The sequence below is a fragment of the Empidonax traillii genome, unplaced genomic scaffold (assembly GCF_003031625.1).
Source record: "Empidonax traillii isolate 1590-97213 ecotype Southwest subspecies unplaced genomic scaffold, ASM303162v1 scaffold26:size2357266, whole genome shotgun sequence".
Taxonomy (NCBI): Eukaryota; Metazoa; Chordata; class Aves; order Passeriformes; family Tyrannidae; genus Empidonax; species Empidonax traillii.
The window spans coordinates 1,543,879-1,559,151 of record NW_020955219.1 but is presented as its reverse complement, the minus strand read 5'-3'; the positions used below and the strand labels follow the sequence as shown (position 1 = coordinate 1,559,151).

Here is a 15,273-nt window from a genome sequence, read left to right as displayed (position 1 = left end):
AGAGGAAACGATGTGAGCTGGATGCTTAGAAAGAAGCTGTTTTAAAGGGGTGATCCTAAAATGGCCTGGAGGAAAGGTGGAGGGCCCTGGAAATAGGGTGATGAGGTGTGAAACACGGTGATAAGATTTGAGTACTCAGGGTGAAGTGGCAGCAACATTACACATTGAATGTACTTTGTACACAGGTGACACACATGGATATCTTTTGACCTTCTTCCTTCATGCAAGGCACATATGCTTTCCAGTTGGGTGATTTACTTTGGACAATGCTCTCAGGCACATGATGAAATTTTTGGGGTTGTCTCTGCAGGGCCAGGAGTTGCCCTGGAGGATCCTTGTGAGTCTGTTGCAGCTCAGGATGTTCTATGGTTCTATTTCATGTTCTGCAAATGTGAACTCCTTTGAGCTTCCCAGTTTGGAATGAGTCTTGTACTTGGGAGAAATACTGTGGAGAAATAAAGTTGCTACCGTGCAAATCTGGAGACTTCAGAGAGGTAGCACTCAATGCAAATCTGTAATAAGCTAAAGCCTTTATTTTGATATATTCTCTCAGTTTGAAAGTCAAAGCTCCAGTCCACCTTCGCTCACGTTTGTGATATGCTGTGCAATACAGAAGTGCCATTTTAAAAACAGCCAAACATCTGAACTAATGACAACAAGCTGGATCTATGCAATTACCAGCAGCAGTGAAAACACTTTGAGCACTGCTCTGGAACTTAAGAAACTACTGCAAAAAGTAATTGGGAATTTATATGTGTTCCCCTGTGTGTGCTGGGCATGCCCACAAGCAAATCTTGTCTGGCTGGGTCCTTGAACTTCTTGTGAGGCAGAAAGTCATGTGTGGATGAAACAGATGATAGCAGTGGTCCTTGTGAGCTTTCTTCAGATCAGTACATTGGCAAACACTCTCATTAGGGCAGGGGCAGTAACCCCATGTCTGCATTAGGGAGACATGCAAAGGGGAGGATGAAACTGCTAAGGTGAGATTTGACCTCCACACTGGTTATTTTGGGGGTTATTTGGGTTACCTCTACTGCGTTTCCAGCGACCAAATGCTGATGGGCATTCAGCTGGATCATATGGCACAGCAGTCAGAGTGCATTGAGTGTGCTCTTGGCATACACCTGCCACTTAATTTCTTTAAGAAGAACCTGGTGGGAGCTTGGAGACTGTTCAAGCGTGCAAACCAAAACACCATAAAAGGGAAAATGAAGCGCGTTTCAGAGCTGTGCTCTTGATTTGTATTGCAGTGGTAGTCTAGACCCTGTTGATGGCAACCCTTCATATAGGGGTGTTGGGAGGGACAGTGGCTAGCATACTCCCTGGATATTGATCATCCCCCTTCATCTGCAGTTCTTGGGTATTTTTTTCCCCTCTCTCCATCCTGCGAGAACAAGGCTGTAAGATAAATCCTCCATGCTGCGTCAGAGCCCAGTACAGCCTCACTTGAGGAGGGCAATTCAAGACACTTTTCAAAATACATTTGCTAAAAATGCAGTAATGGGAAAGCTTCTCTGTCACTGACCATGGTGGTGTTCAGAGATGGACGTGTATTACTCATTTGCCCCTATGTGGCAGCTGCATTACTGTGAGGCATCAGCAACCGAGTCGTCTGAGGAAAGGCTTGTCCACCTCTGGGTTTCACGAGGAAGAGAAATCAACACCTTCTTTGGCAAAAGTGTAGAAGAGGTGTAAAACTCAACCTGCCTCTAAATCCTCAATAAGACAGCAGTTGGGCATGAGGAGCAGTTGCACAGAACTGCTAACAAAAAAGCTTCTGCTTCTATCGCTTGGAGCTTCGGGAGCATGAGTGCTTTCTGAAGGGCAAGAGGTCGTTGTGCTGGGAGAGACTGCATCTGAACAGCAGGAACACAGCAGGGGTCAAGGGATATCTACAGATGCTGATGCCCAGGTGTAACTTGGTATCGTTTACTACTGTTGCAGTAAAAGTTGAAAGTGTTTATTATTTTGAAATTATAACTAGTAATTCAAAATTGTTTAGTCTTCTTGCAACTGGATATAATTTTTGTGAGCGTGACTGTGTAGCCAGCTAAATGTCCATTTGCAGCAGAGCTATGAACTAACAAATTGAAACGTTCAGTGCTGGGATGGTTTGACTGGATTAGACCACTTCTGTTTGTGCACTGCTAACCAAGGAACGAATAGAATTTGTCTCCTTAGCACCTATCTGTCTCTAGGACCCAAGCCCAAAAAGCACCATGTGCCTCTACCTACTGGGACTTGCAGATGCAGTTGTGGGAGTTGCATGTTCAGTAAAATCAGGTCCTTTGCAAAACTCAAGTCCAAAATCTCTGTAGTCTCTCAGCGTTACTGCTCTGTCCTGCTAGCACAGCCAACACATCGGCAAATCCCAAAGGACTTTATGGTGACTGCAATTGGAAAATCTGTTAGGTTTAGGATGTCTGTCAGAGTTTAGAGGGTTCCTTAGATGTGGAGAAGCTGTGCAGCTCCTCATGTCGTCCTCTTTAGATGTTTGTTCTGGGAGGAGAAAAGGAGTCAGTGTCGCCACTCATATCCTTCATCTATGTGCAGTGTGTGTTGGAGGTCCCTGCTCTGCTGGTGCTCTGCCAAAGCCCTGGACATGTTTCTGAAGCATCTCAACAACATGCAGGGCAGAAAATGCGTGGGTTTTGTGCTGTGCCAGCATAATGGAAATGATCCAGTCTGTCTTCTTTTCACACCTGCGATGGGGACGTGATTCAGCTGCTTCGTTGTCTGTGGAAAGGGTGCCTATCCTTTGGGTTTTAGAAAGAGAAGATATGAATGCCATTCAGCTAAAGCCGGACAGTACTTCTGTCTGCGCCATGTGTGCTACTCCCTTCCCTGGGGCTGCAGTCACACTCATCTCTCAGCCCTGCATAGGTGGGGATTGTTGGTGCGAGCGGAAACGTTGTCCCTTGCTACTGTCAGTCTTCTCCTGTCCCTGCCTCTGCACCACTGTGACCAGATCAGAGCACTAGGCTGTGTTTAAAATACCCATCTTGATGTTGGAGTTGTTGAAAGTTTGCTGTGGCTGGGTTAGTTTAAAGCTGGATCAGTTCCCTAATAGGGTTCATTTATACTGTTGTCCCTATGACTGTGCCAGCATCTGAACAGGCAGGATACAGGGTGGAAGGAAAGCTGTGGTGTTGTTTGGTTTGGGCTGATCCCAGGTGTAAGGTAATTGTGAAACTGCAATACTTAAAGCCGGTGGCTTCACCACCTCAGACCTTGCAGCAACTCTGTGGGATGGCCATGTTGTTAGCCCTATTTTTTTCATGGAAAGACGTGCCTGGGGTGCTGTCAGGGATTTGCAGCACAGGAAGGGGAAAGGAATTCAGTCTTCTGAAATTCAAAGCCACGTCGTTGCACTGATACTGGCTAGAGTGAGGTGTTTCACCAGGCTTTGTCATGGTCCTGTGTCGAAAGGCTAAGCTGAATGCCGTCCTAGAGCAAAAGCTGCAGGCAGGCCAGAGAGTCCATGAAAACATAGCAGTAATCCTTCCTCTCCTCCCTTTTTGCCGCTCCTAAGAGTTCAGGATTTCATAGAGGGCAAAGAGGTCTTGCCCAAGGCCTCCTGCCAGCCTTACTAAATATGCCTTGAAATTCAACTTTCCAAGTAGTTTTTCCTTCAAAATTTCAGTAAGTCTAGTAGCATTCCTTGCTATAAATTTAATAGTGAAAAAATATGCCATGGTCAAAAATACTGTATTCAGAGTTTTCTTTTCCAGAAATCCACCAATTTGGCTATCCCAAGAAAAACCTGGCATAGAGAGCCACAGCCCCTGTGAGACTTGTGGAGTTGCTGCTTAACCTTGGCCACGAGCCAAAGGCTGAGGGTTGCTCGTCCTCGAGAGGCCGATGGGAGCACCTCTTGTGTGCCTGGGCTATTTGAATGCACTCCCTGGGTGTTATTACCCTCTCAGCTTTGTGACTGACTTTTCCTTTGCCCTTTCTGCCTTGCCTCTTGCGTATTAAGGGAGGCAGAGAACATTGTGTCCCTTGTGTGTGCCATTGCCTGCAGAGCCTGGGGCAGGAAAAGGCTTGTTGGTGATGAGATATTGGATCAGGCTCATTCCTGGTGTGCTGCAGCTCTCTGCCCACAGAGTGTGTTGAAGTAGCAGGCGGATTTACCGACACCATTGCTTTCTGCTAAGATAAATTATGGCTGGAGAGCTTCGTCCTCCGAGGAGGTGGATGAGAGAGTTGATCATGGGGTGTCCCTGCAGCCCTGAGGAAGTGGAACCTCTTGCAAGCTTGGATGCAGCTCCCCAGCTCGGTGTTTTCCTTTGCCTGCGTTAAGGCAGACTTAACTCCTGCCTGAAGACATTGCAATCTGTGGAAAGTACCCCTTGGCTTGCCAAAATCTGTGCTCAGTGGGGTGGATGTTCTTGCACAGTGATGGCAGCGAGGAGAGGGTTTCATGAGGATCCTTCAATCAGTCACTATCTGTTAGTCATTAATTTGCCCTGCCTTACCTGAAAAGCAAGTTAGCTCATTTGCCAGTGTCATGGAGAAATGGTTTGTTAAGTTTAGCTTTTAAAATCCCCCTTGGGGCTGGAGGTTTCAGCTCTGCAAGGATCAGCACTGCCCTTCATCTTTCCAGGCTAAAGAAGATTGAGTTTCAAGACATTTTGCCATGCCAAAGTCTTTCAGAGAAGAGCATGAAAATTAGTGGTCTGTCTGTCCTGCAAAGGACATTACAGGTCCCTGAGGGGAGGTAGGCGGGGGCTCTGAAAGTGGTCGTCTCGACTGAGGTTTCTACTCCGTGCCTTGGTGAGCTGCACGAAGGGCTGGCTGGCAAGATGTCAGTGATGCTTTGTGTGTATCATCCAAAGCACTTTCTGATCTATCAGGATGAAGGGTTCTGGAGAAATGTTAAATAGTATTATTAGTGTAAAACAAACATACTTCAATATTTCTGACCGTAAAGTGGATCCAGATGCTTTCTTATGGCTGCTGGATCTGCTTTGGTTTTTCCATGGCTCAGTGTGGCTGTCTGCATTTGTTCAACTGAGATAGGATGTGACAGAGCTTGTCACAGCATGCTCTTGTCAAGTCTTTAAACCTTTATATTTATACATGCATACGCTCAAATATATATATATGTATATAAGAATGAAAAAATTACTGTCTTGGTCTAAGACACCATTTCCGAGTCTGACACTTCGCATGCTCGCCAAGGAACTTGGAATAAACTCAGTGAGTTTATCAGCTTTTATGATCACAGCAGTCAGTTCAGCTGTGTAGGGGAGAAATGGGATTTGGATGAATAACTCAAAATAGGCTCCAAAGGAAGTGAACGTGTCCCTCTCTTTATAGCTCTGATACAAAAAGGGTATTAAACACCCCTTGATATCAGCCACCAGTTGCATTTTTCAACCTGTGGTTGAGCTTTGCAAGAGGTAACTTTCTGGCTGTGTTTCAAGTGTAAAACAATTTCCCCCCGGTTTTAAGCATTATTAACATTTTCATGGTTTCTCTCCTACAGAGAAGAACAAGTCTTCCCCACTGCTTAAGGGTTACGTTTTATATGGGCTGGGGTTTTACCAGCTCTGGTACCAGGGTGAGATCAAAGTAGCAGGAGTAGCTGGGTGGTCCTTCCTTCTGAGCATGCCAATGGGAAATGTTTCCAAGCCAGTATTTCAGTGATTTTTTTTTTTTAGATCCTGATTGGAGAGATGATGCCATAGTGTCTGAGGGGACTCCCAGCTGTGCCATGGAGACTTGATATTACCTTGCAAAGACTGGCAAATACAGAAAGTGTGGATGAGTGTTTTGCTGGTAAAATCTTCTGCTTTGATAACTGATACTAATAGATATATGAGGAACTGGTAAAATCTTGTGCATTCTTAAAGTCAGTGATAATAGAATTTGTTATGTGTTGTGATTTGTTGGCAGTTGGAGTAGCTGCCCAAGGTTTCTTATCTGGTGTGTGAATCCAAGGCTTTCACCTAACCCAACTCCATATCCTGCAAACCAAAGTGGGAAATAGTGTGTTTTAGAGTCTTAGTTTTCAATAAATTTGGATCAGTCAGAGCTGAATTAGGAATATATTTGCTCTGTGCACCTTCTCCATCCAAGTTGAAGTCTGTGTTCAAACTAAAAGGCAGCTGGGAGGTTGGAGCTGATTCCCCACATCTGTGCCGAGAGCTGCCGTGTGTGCTCATCATCTCTGATCCTGCCCTGCCTAAGACACTGTTGGTGTATTGATTGCTAAAATCTCTGTGAGTGCTCTACAGGGACCAAATCTAAAAAAAGACTTGTCTGCATTACACACACAAACCCCTTGAGAAGGGGGATTTGGGGTCTAGTCTGTCTTCTTGCAATTTTCTGCAGTCCAGAGAGTGTATAATTACATTTTATTGAATCCATCCTCCCCCTCCTTTCTGGCATGGGATACTCCTGGACTAATAGAAAGCAATTAAAAACCTGAAGGTTCTCGCTCATTTAATACAACCTTACCTGTCTTTTGTCCAGTGTTGAGAGCTTGCTGTGCTTCCCTGGGGCTTTTTGTCTTGTTACTTAAACAGGAAAGAAATGGAAAAGGATAATGAAGCCAGCTAAGGAGGTGGCATGTACTTAGCAGAACTGTGGCTCAGGCTCCTTGTTTATCAGTCCTGTCTTGGGAGGGCAATACAATAAATGACCACAGATTCATGGTATATTATTTTCCTATCTTGTCTCCTATCTCATCGTATGAGTTTAGTATTGTATCAGTGCTGGTTTTCCTGGTCTTTGGTTCAAACACTTGAGATAATGATGCTACTTACTGCATCATTGGTCCCAGCAGGACTTACCCTGTCCGGAAATACCTGACATGATCTGGTGTATGCAATGACTTGCTGCCATGCAAAGGTAATTGCTCACTGACCCAGAGAAGACTTTTTTTTTTTTTTTTTCATGGAAACTTACTGTGTGCTTTGAACTGCTGAAAAGTACTCAAGAAGACATAAACCCATGAGTTACTACAGGCTGCATGCCTGGAACATGCAGGCCATCTCAACATATGGAGTAAATCAGCACGGCTCCTCTGACTTCAGCGCAGCTGCGTCTATTTCTGCTTGCTATAACCCTGCTCCAGACTGGAGGGATAGTTTTGTGTGAAGAGTGGATAGGAAAAAACCTTCCTTTCCTATTCCCTTTTCATAGCTTTACACTTTATAACTGGAATAAATGTACCACAAGTGGAGGTGATACAGTACATTACTTTTGCCTCTATAGAAATACTTTATTTGGACATATGCTAAGTTGCCTCTTGTTCCCCTTACTTCCGAAATCAAGTAGTTGATTAATGCATGCACTTGGTTACTGGCAGTAAAAAATATGTCAGTGGTTAGTTCAGAGATTGGTGTTTCAAAAACCCCACATACGTGCACCTGCACAGAAACAAGTCAGGCAGACCTGACTCTGCATAAGGACAGGGTGGGCAGCACCCATGTAAGCCACAGGACTGTGGGAAGAGGAGCTGCTTTCCTGTTTCCATGTGCCAGGAGAAGCAGTGCTATCAGGCTTATGTGTGATGGATCAGAGTGCAGTGGTATTGCTGCAAGCAAAAGTCATGAATTTTAATCAACTTTACTGGCTGCCTTGAAATTTGAGTTGAAAGATAAATGTGAAAAACAGGCAGCTCATATTGTTTCTGGAACAGAAGTGCCCCTTTTCTGGTGATTAAAAGAATATTTCTTTTAACTTGATAATCAAAAATACTTCCATCTTAGTTCTGGATTTGTTTTTTTGGCTAACCCTTTAGGTCCTGCTAGCCTCGTGTGTCTCCTGGAGCCAAGTGTCACCTCATGGCCACCCAGACAGCTGACCTTGGCTGCCAAGACTTCTGAACCAGAGGGGCTGTCTGCTTTCAGCCATTTTGAAAAAAGGTGGTTTTAGGGCTTTATTTAAATAGTCTTAATGTCTGGGAAAAAAAAATTAAAAAAGAAAGAATTGCCTGGTGAAAACAGAATGGGCTGTCCAGGGAGCTGGAGTTCGGTTTAAATTCATTGCGGAACTTCGGCATGTACTTGTCCTTCCCTTCTGTTGCTCCAGGGCTGCTTTTAAGGTTATTTAGTTGCAGTATTCGTTTGGACATCAGTCTGCTTAATTAAATGTAAGTGATTTGAATGCTGATGTTGTCTGTGGGGGACATCGAAGCTTGGGGGAGAAGTGGAGTGAAAATATCAAGTCTTGTCCCTGGACAGAAACACACACCCATCATTTTATTTCCAGGCACTGCCAGGCTGGTCCAGATTACTTTAGTAGTTGAAAGTGCTTTCCTCACTCCTCCTTGCAGGAGTTTGCTTTAGGGGTTATCTTAGCTGCTTTTCCTGTTTTGCCATTAAGTCACCTCTGTGCAGGATTAAGTTTGCAGCGTTTTATTTGAGGCCAAACAACTTTTAAGAAAGGGAAGAGGAAAATTAGCCTACAAGCAGCAGGGAGGGGAAAATATTGGTGGCAGACTCCTGAGTTGTTCCTCCTCTCTCAAGCACAAGTGCTGTTATTTTCTCTTAGAATCTTCTGTGGTGCAACTCCACACCTAGTTTCTCATCTCGAAAATCTGTAGGTTCAGCAACTGCTCTGTATCAGTGGAGAGTTCATTGCAGCTGCAGCTTATTTGATGCAGAGGCTTATTTGATACACTGGGAAATTTCTGCTGCCTTCAATAGTGAGAAAGGCAATATATTTTGGGGGCCTGAATTACTGTGAAAGGGCACATACAAACCTGCTAAGTACAAATTCCAGCTTGTTTGTACTCTCAGTTGGTTACACCCTTGGCTCAGAACCCAAATATTTCAAGAATTTGGGTTGAGGTATATCCTTTCCCAAAAGAGGCATGAAGTTAGATTCGCCTTTTACATCAATGGGTGCAGTTTCTCTAAGGTCACCAAGGGTTTGATTGAAGCAGAAATGTTAATTCCTTCAAGGCACATGGAGAAACCTCAGGAGGGGAGATGATGCTTTGCTCTGGTGCCTGGGGGCTGCTCCTTGAACAGCTGAGATGACTTGGCCCTTCCTTTGACTGGAATATGCTTGCTATGAAGGAAAGCCACCTGATTTCCTTTTCAGCAGCTGGGATGCCTTGTTGCCATGTTTTGCTGTACTGGGGCCATTGGTGCTATGCCTGCTTACCCCAGTGGCTGAATTTTCATTTTCCCTGAGGCTTTCAAAGCCTTTATGTGTGCTGAAGCAGATTAGTTTTACTAAGGAGGTTTATTTCAGTTGCAAATGCTCTATGGGCTGCTGCACAGATGAAGCCTGCCTGAATTTCAGTTTTTAAAAAAATATTTATTTATTTTAATACTCCACTGGAAACCCTCTCAGATTTGCTTGCTTCACCTTTTAGTGTTGCTCTGGTGCAGGTACGGAGGTCAAGGTGGTAGCAACACGTTTGGTGGCGTTTACCAGCTGTCATACCGCAGCGGGATCAGCTCAGGTGGCTGGTAGGGCTGTTATTATTCCTGATATTATTCTTGGAATTCTCCTCCAGTACTGAAGAAAGGGAGCATTTGCCAATGCTTCGGGGTATGATAACGTGTCCACACATCAGGCAAATCAGCTTCCTGAGGTGGTGCCTGGACATCACGGGGTACGGAATGTTGGGGTGCCAGGATGGGATGTGGGCACTGTGGGGCGAGTAGTTAGTAATCCTTGTGCATCCCTTTCCTTGCAGTTACCTGGCCGAGCAGTGCTGGAATGGCGGCTTCGTCTACCTGATCATGTTGCGCCGCATCAAGCGCAAGGCCCCTCTTCCTCCCTCCAACGGCAACAACAGCAACAGCTGCGACCCCAAGGCCAAGCCCAGCCCTGAGCCTGGCGACAGAGCCACTCAGAATGGGAAAAGGACCAGGAAGTTTGGGGTCATCACCAGGACACCAGGCAGCAAGGACAGCAAGGAGAAGCTGGGCCCGGAGCACGGGAACGGGCACTGCACCCCGATGGAGGTGGAGGTTGCTCAGCCGGAGACCTCTGAGGCAGAAAGCAATGGGGAGGAGCAGCACCAGGGCACTGGGGCACCCTACCGGTGCCGGCTGTCGGATGGTGGCATGCCAGACATTGGGGACCAGTCTGCCCAGGTATGTTTGCATTGTTTTTTCTAGAGAAGGAAGAGCGGCAGGCATGCAAGCGAATTGAGTGGATTTCCCAGGCAATTTCCATAGTTTCAGTGCTCTGTCCTTGGGCTGAGCCTCAAGGGGACAAGACAAGCTGTCAGGGCACCAAATTTTGGGATGTGGTCAAAAGCAGGGGGGCAGGAGGATTGAAGAATTAAATAATAATTGTCGGAAACCTCTGTCATACTCCATCTGTGATGGAGGGAAAGGTCCTCATATCTCTGACCTGTCAGGGTTGGTCTCAGGATTCCTTTTGTTGAGACAAGTGGTGACCCTGTGACACTGGGGCAGGAGATGTCAGTGGAAGATGGTAATTTTGTCCTTTGGGGCTTCATGTTCAGCTCTGCCTGGACTTGATGTCACCTTATAGCTCATGTTAACATTGGAATTGAAGCTTCCCTTTTTGATGCACCAGACCACGTTGCATGTATTTGTGATATGAAACTTGTTTGACCAGTGTTTGGGAACCACATGGAAGTAATTGCGGATTTTTTTCAGAGTTGATGAGATAGACGATTTGTTAATGTTTGAGATGACAGTGGGGTTGGGGCTTTCATTGCTTCTCTCTTTGTCCTAATGGAGATCTTGGGGTTTGTTGCCTGCCTAGAATTGCAGCATTGCCGGATAAAGAAAAATAACCCAAGCCTTGATCGGGTTTCAGTATGCATCTATCACCAGAAGCACCGTCTGCCAATCTTTCCAGAGGCACTAATAGTATAAACATATGAACGTTGCTTTGTTGGGCTTGGGGCTGGTTGCAGCAGCTGGTTTTGGTTTTAAGACTTCAAAGCTGGTAACAAAGCAGTATGAGTGGACATCTCATCACTAAATTCTGTTGAGAAAAGCATGGGTTTAAATGTGTCCTCTGAATTAGTGCTCCTCAGCACTACTGCAGGGTGGTGGTGATGGTGGTTGTGAATTTAGAGTAATTTAATTTAAAGTACGTTGTAGGAGCTAAAAGCAGTTAAAAAAACCTCTGGTTTTAAAGAGCCGTAATTGCAAAAACTTGCTCTTCCCATCAGTGAGGCACTTTGGATTTTATGGTGCAACAGGGTAGGGTGTTTGTGTACTGTTCTTGCAAGCCTTGTAATCGTAGTCTTTCTAAAAGAAAACATGAAAAGCTTAAAAATAAATAAATGAATCGTTTGGTATTTTGAAAGCTCTGGTCCATATAAAAACTTCTTGAATCTGTTCTGAAGATGTCTAATTAGACACATGTTATAAATGAAGATGATCAGACTTGTTTTTTTGAAGTGGAAAGCCAAAAATGTATGTATGTAAAAAAAAAAAAAAAGAAACTCTTGATCCAGAGCCATCTCATGCTAGTGTTACCTTGATGTTTTGAGTCATTTTGGTCTGAGAAGTAAATTGTTAAATTCAGAACATATATGTATCAATGTGAGCCATAAATACATTTTGAATGCCAAGCACATATACAAGATGGCTTTGTAAAACGTAACAACATAGTTGAGGCACTGGAAAAATTTAAAAGCTATAATCTGTTCAGCTGCGGTGTATTGGTTATGGAGCCTGTTGGGAGGTGCAGTCGTTTAGTAAAATTGCTTCTCTCTTTTTTTTAATTCCCTCTCCTCCCCCCTTAATATTTTGCTTAGAAATATGACCTCAGTCTGTGTCAGTACTAATTACATTTTCCTGACATCTGAATGAGGAGAAATGTGAATAGCTGGAGCCTGAATAGCATGTCTTGATCATCCTTTGCTTTTTAAAGGGGGCCTTATAGAATCCTATCACTTTAGCATCTATGGGGTTACTGCTATCAGAGTAATGAGTGGCTTAAATCAGTTTCTTAATAAGTATTCAATAGGGACAATGAATAAAATTTTCAAAATTATTTGTATCCCATTTAAAAGAAAAAAAAAAAGGCTAGGAATAAAGACACTTGGGAGCCTCATATCTCACTTCCAACTCTATTTTCAAAGCGTGACCTGGCACTCAGGCATGTGAGATCCAGTCGTGTCAGGAGCCTTTTGAAAACGGCATCCAGGATGTCGTGTCAGAAGTTGCAGCCTCCTTCCAGGCTTCAAAGCGTGAGCCAAACCTCTCATAGCCGCAGGATGAGTTATCTCCTCCCGTGCGGGGACAGGGTGCATTGGCAGGGCACCCTCTCCATGGGGAAAGCAGCTCCGTCCCCACTGCCCGCCCCACGCTCGCCATCTCCTCCGCACGTTGACTAATTGAATATCCAGGGCTGTCAGCCCCGCGCCTTTGGGGAGCACTATATCCACTTGGAGGGGAGGAGAGCCAGCCTGTGGCGGACTGGAGGTCGGCTGCAGGTGGGAGGAAAGGTTTCAAGAAGCTGCTCAGCGACCAGTGTGGATGTGGGAGGACCTGTCTGGTCCTTCCCACTGCTCCTTTTCGCTTTCCCACTGCAGGAGGCAGATGGGAGCATTACTGAAAAGGAATAATCGAGTCCAGGAAAATACCTTTTTTCCTACCTGTAGAAAGTTACTATGCAGTTGTTGTAACCAAAATGGGGGCAAAGAGGTTGGGTTGAATCTGCATGTCTTCAGCCACTGCTTTGCTGATCCCAGCAGCTAGCTCATGGCCAGTGCCTAGGGGATATTGCGCTGGGAGTGCTTTTGAGGCATCCATAATGTCATTTCAGTGCCCTTCACTTTCAGGGTACCTCTCCCACAAGTGAAAACTCCTCCCACAAGTGTGGGGTTATTCTTCCATTTCCTCCATATGTGCTGCTCACAGCATCAGTGCTGGATTGTGAAATGACAGGCAAGATGAATACTGTTTGTCAAGTGAGCCTGCCGGGAGATTCCTGTGTTACTGGTTTGTGTGCATGTGCCAGTCCCCTTCTTCAGGCTTGCTTTCATCTCTCAGATCTTGATCTGTCTCTCCTGTGCACTTGGCATTGCTATCACTGTGTATAAACAAATCTGCCAGGCTGTTTGCTGGTATGTAACCTTCAGTTAATACTGTACCTGTCAATTAGCAGGCAGCATGTAATGTTTACAGGTGGTTAACTTATGCTGAAATATTTTTAGGATGAACTTAAATGGCTTTCAAAAATGTGGGGATTCAAAGCAGCAAAGCTGTATCTGCTTGGCAGGAAGATCTCTAAAGTCTGGAAACCAGACCTTGGAGAGGACTCAGGCTGGCAGCAGTGGGAGTCGGGACAGTGATTTAAGATCAGGCATTCTCTGAGCTGGAGTAATGATACCTCACATCCTGGGAAGATTGGGGAGCTTAAACACAGAAATCAAAGTTCACTTCTTTTATTCAGTGGCCTGAGACATGGCGTAGTTTTGCAGGCTGATAATTATACAGGCACAGATGGAAGAGGAATATGGGAAGGGACTACTGGAGTTGACTAAAAAATGATAAATAAAAGGAAACTCTGTTTTCCTCACAATAGAGCAGTCCTGTGGTTTCGCTGTGTATAGTGGTAGGACAGAATCCCTCAGTTTTGTTCTCATTTCTCTATCATGGTGTTTTTGGAAGATCTGTGGACTACTTCTGTTGCTGTTCAGCCCAGAGGTGGCCAGATACAGCTGGCATGGACAGGGATCAGAAGTAGGACTGAGGTTTGCAAGAACCAGACTTAGCAGTGTGAAGGGCAGGAGTCTGGTTGTCGAAGGGGACTTGAACTGATCCAGCTCTGGCTGACACAATGAGAGGCTCTCATTGATGAAGCCAGGAACAGCTTGGCTGAAGATGAGTTGTACCAGAGCAGATTGGCCCCCTTGGCTTCCTCCAGCCACCGCAGGATGCTTGGAGAAAGTCCTTGAAACATCAACCGTTAAAAGCAAAAACAAGACATCCCCAGAATGACCTTGAATCCTTTTGCTTCTTCAAAAGCATCCAAATTAGTAAAGGCTTGAAATCCAGATGCAGATTTACCGGTGACCATTGTAAAGGAGATTGGGCAGGACAAAAGTGCTTTAATGTTGAAGGGAGGCAGTTGAGAGGGGCTGTTTATTTGGGTGTTTCTCCTTTGGCAGGAATATGTGGCGTGGGAGAAGTTCAGGGTGTGCACCAGGTGTCCTGGCTGCTGGTAGCACCGTGGTGTGGGGCTGTGGTAGGATGCCTCTCCAAGACAGAAACAAGGCAGCATCTGGTGGTCCTGCAAGCTGTACCTGATGCTTTCCTGAAGTCAATGTCCATTAACAAAAGAAGGGAGGGGGAAGGGCAGGAGAATGTTAAAACTTTGCCTCCCAGAGGCTTTTGGGGAGATCTGGGCTAGAGGAGTGCTTCAAGGTCTTGCCTCCCTGTTGTTAACCTCATTACTCTGCAGTGTGTCGCAGCCACCAGAGCAGTTTGCCAAGCCAGCTTTGCTCTTACAGCCCATCTGAGCCCAGTTTGCATAGACCACAGCACTCTCCAGACTCATCAGTGTGTACACAGGTGCACACAGACGTGCATGTGAGCAGGAGTCCACCCAGGTCTTTGCCAGCCAGCACTTGCCTTTGTATTGCTCCAACTGCATGGTGCTTGCTCTCTTTTCATCAGCGGCTCTCTTCATTCCTCGAGCCCATTATTGCTTCCTTATTGAGATGGCTTGTCTCGCAAGGGGATGAATGCTTTTGAATTGCATTTTACTTTGCAGCTAGGAAAGGCTGACAGCCTTTCTGTAGCAGTACTTGCCAATTAGTGTTGGTAAATGCCAGCCTTACCTTGAGTTTTGGTTAATGGAAAATGTTCCTTATCTTGCCAAGCAGAAGAGGAAGGCTAATAGGACATTACAAGAATCAGAACATGAGTCTTGAAATAGTACAATGGCTTTAAGCATTTTACTATTTAGTTAAACTTGATGGGAAAAAAAATTGTCATCCTTTCGCTGTACCAAAATGAAAAACTTGATGTAAACAGGGTACTCCAGTGAAGCTACTGAAGCTAAGGTTGCTTTACATCAATTTTTTTTGGCAACCTAAGCAGTAATTACTGTTTCATCAAGGCTTTTATTGGACTCTTATATGACACATGTTTTAGACATAAATAACACTGGTTTGAGGTGTTAGTGTAGACAATTTTAGTCATGTAAAGGCCTTCCTTAGAATCTGATTGTGTTCTTAACATCTTTATATCTGTTGTGCTTTCTTCCAGCTTTCATTAACGTGAATCCTGGGGCTATCTACTGTCTTGAAGTTTTAATGTGCAGTGTGATAAGCACGTCTTCCCTCTTCTTTGCCTGTTATGG

At 45.1% G+C, this 15,273-nt stretch overlaps 1 protein-coding gene across 8 annotated transcripts in view; it reads left to right on the top strand.

The window, feature by feature from the left end:
- PDZD2 (PDZ domain containing 2) overlaps positions 1 to 15,273 on the top strand; it is a 190,427-nt gene that overhangs the window by 125,284 nt on the left and 49,870 nt on the right. For all 8 annotated transcript variants that reach the window (XM_027907056.1, XM_027907049.1, XM_027907017.1 and 5 more), the window contains one exon: positions 9,665 to 10,067. In XM_027907056.1, coding sequence (XP_027762857.1) covers positions 9,665 to 10,067 — 403 coding nt within the window. The remainder of the gene's footprint in view (positions 1 to 9,664; positions 10,068 to 15,273) is intronic.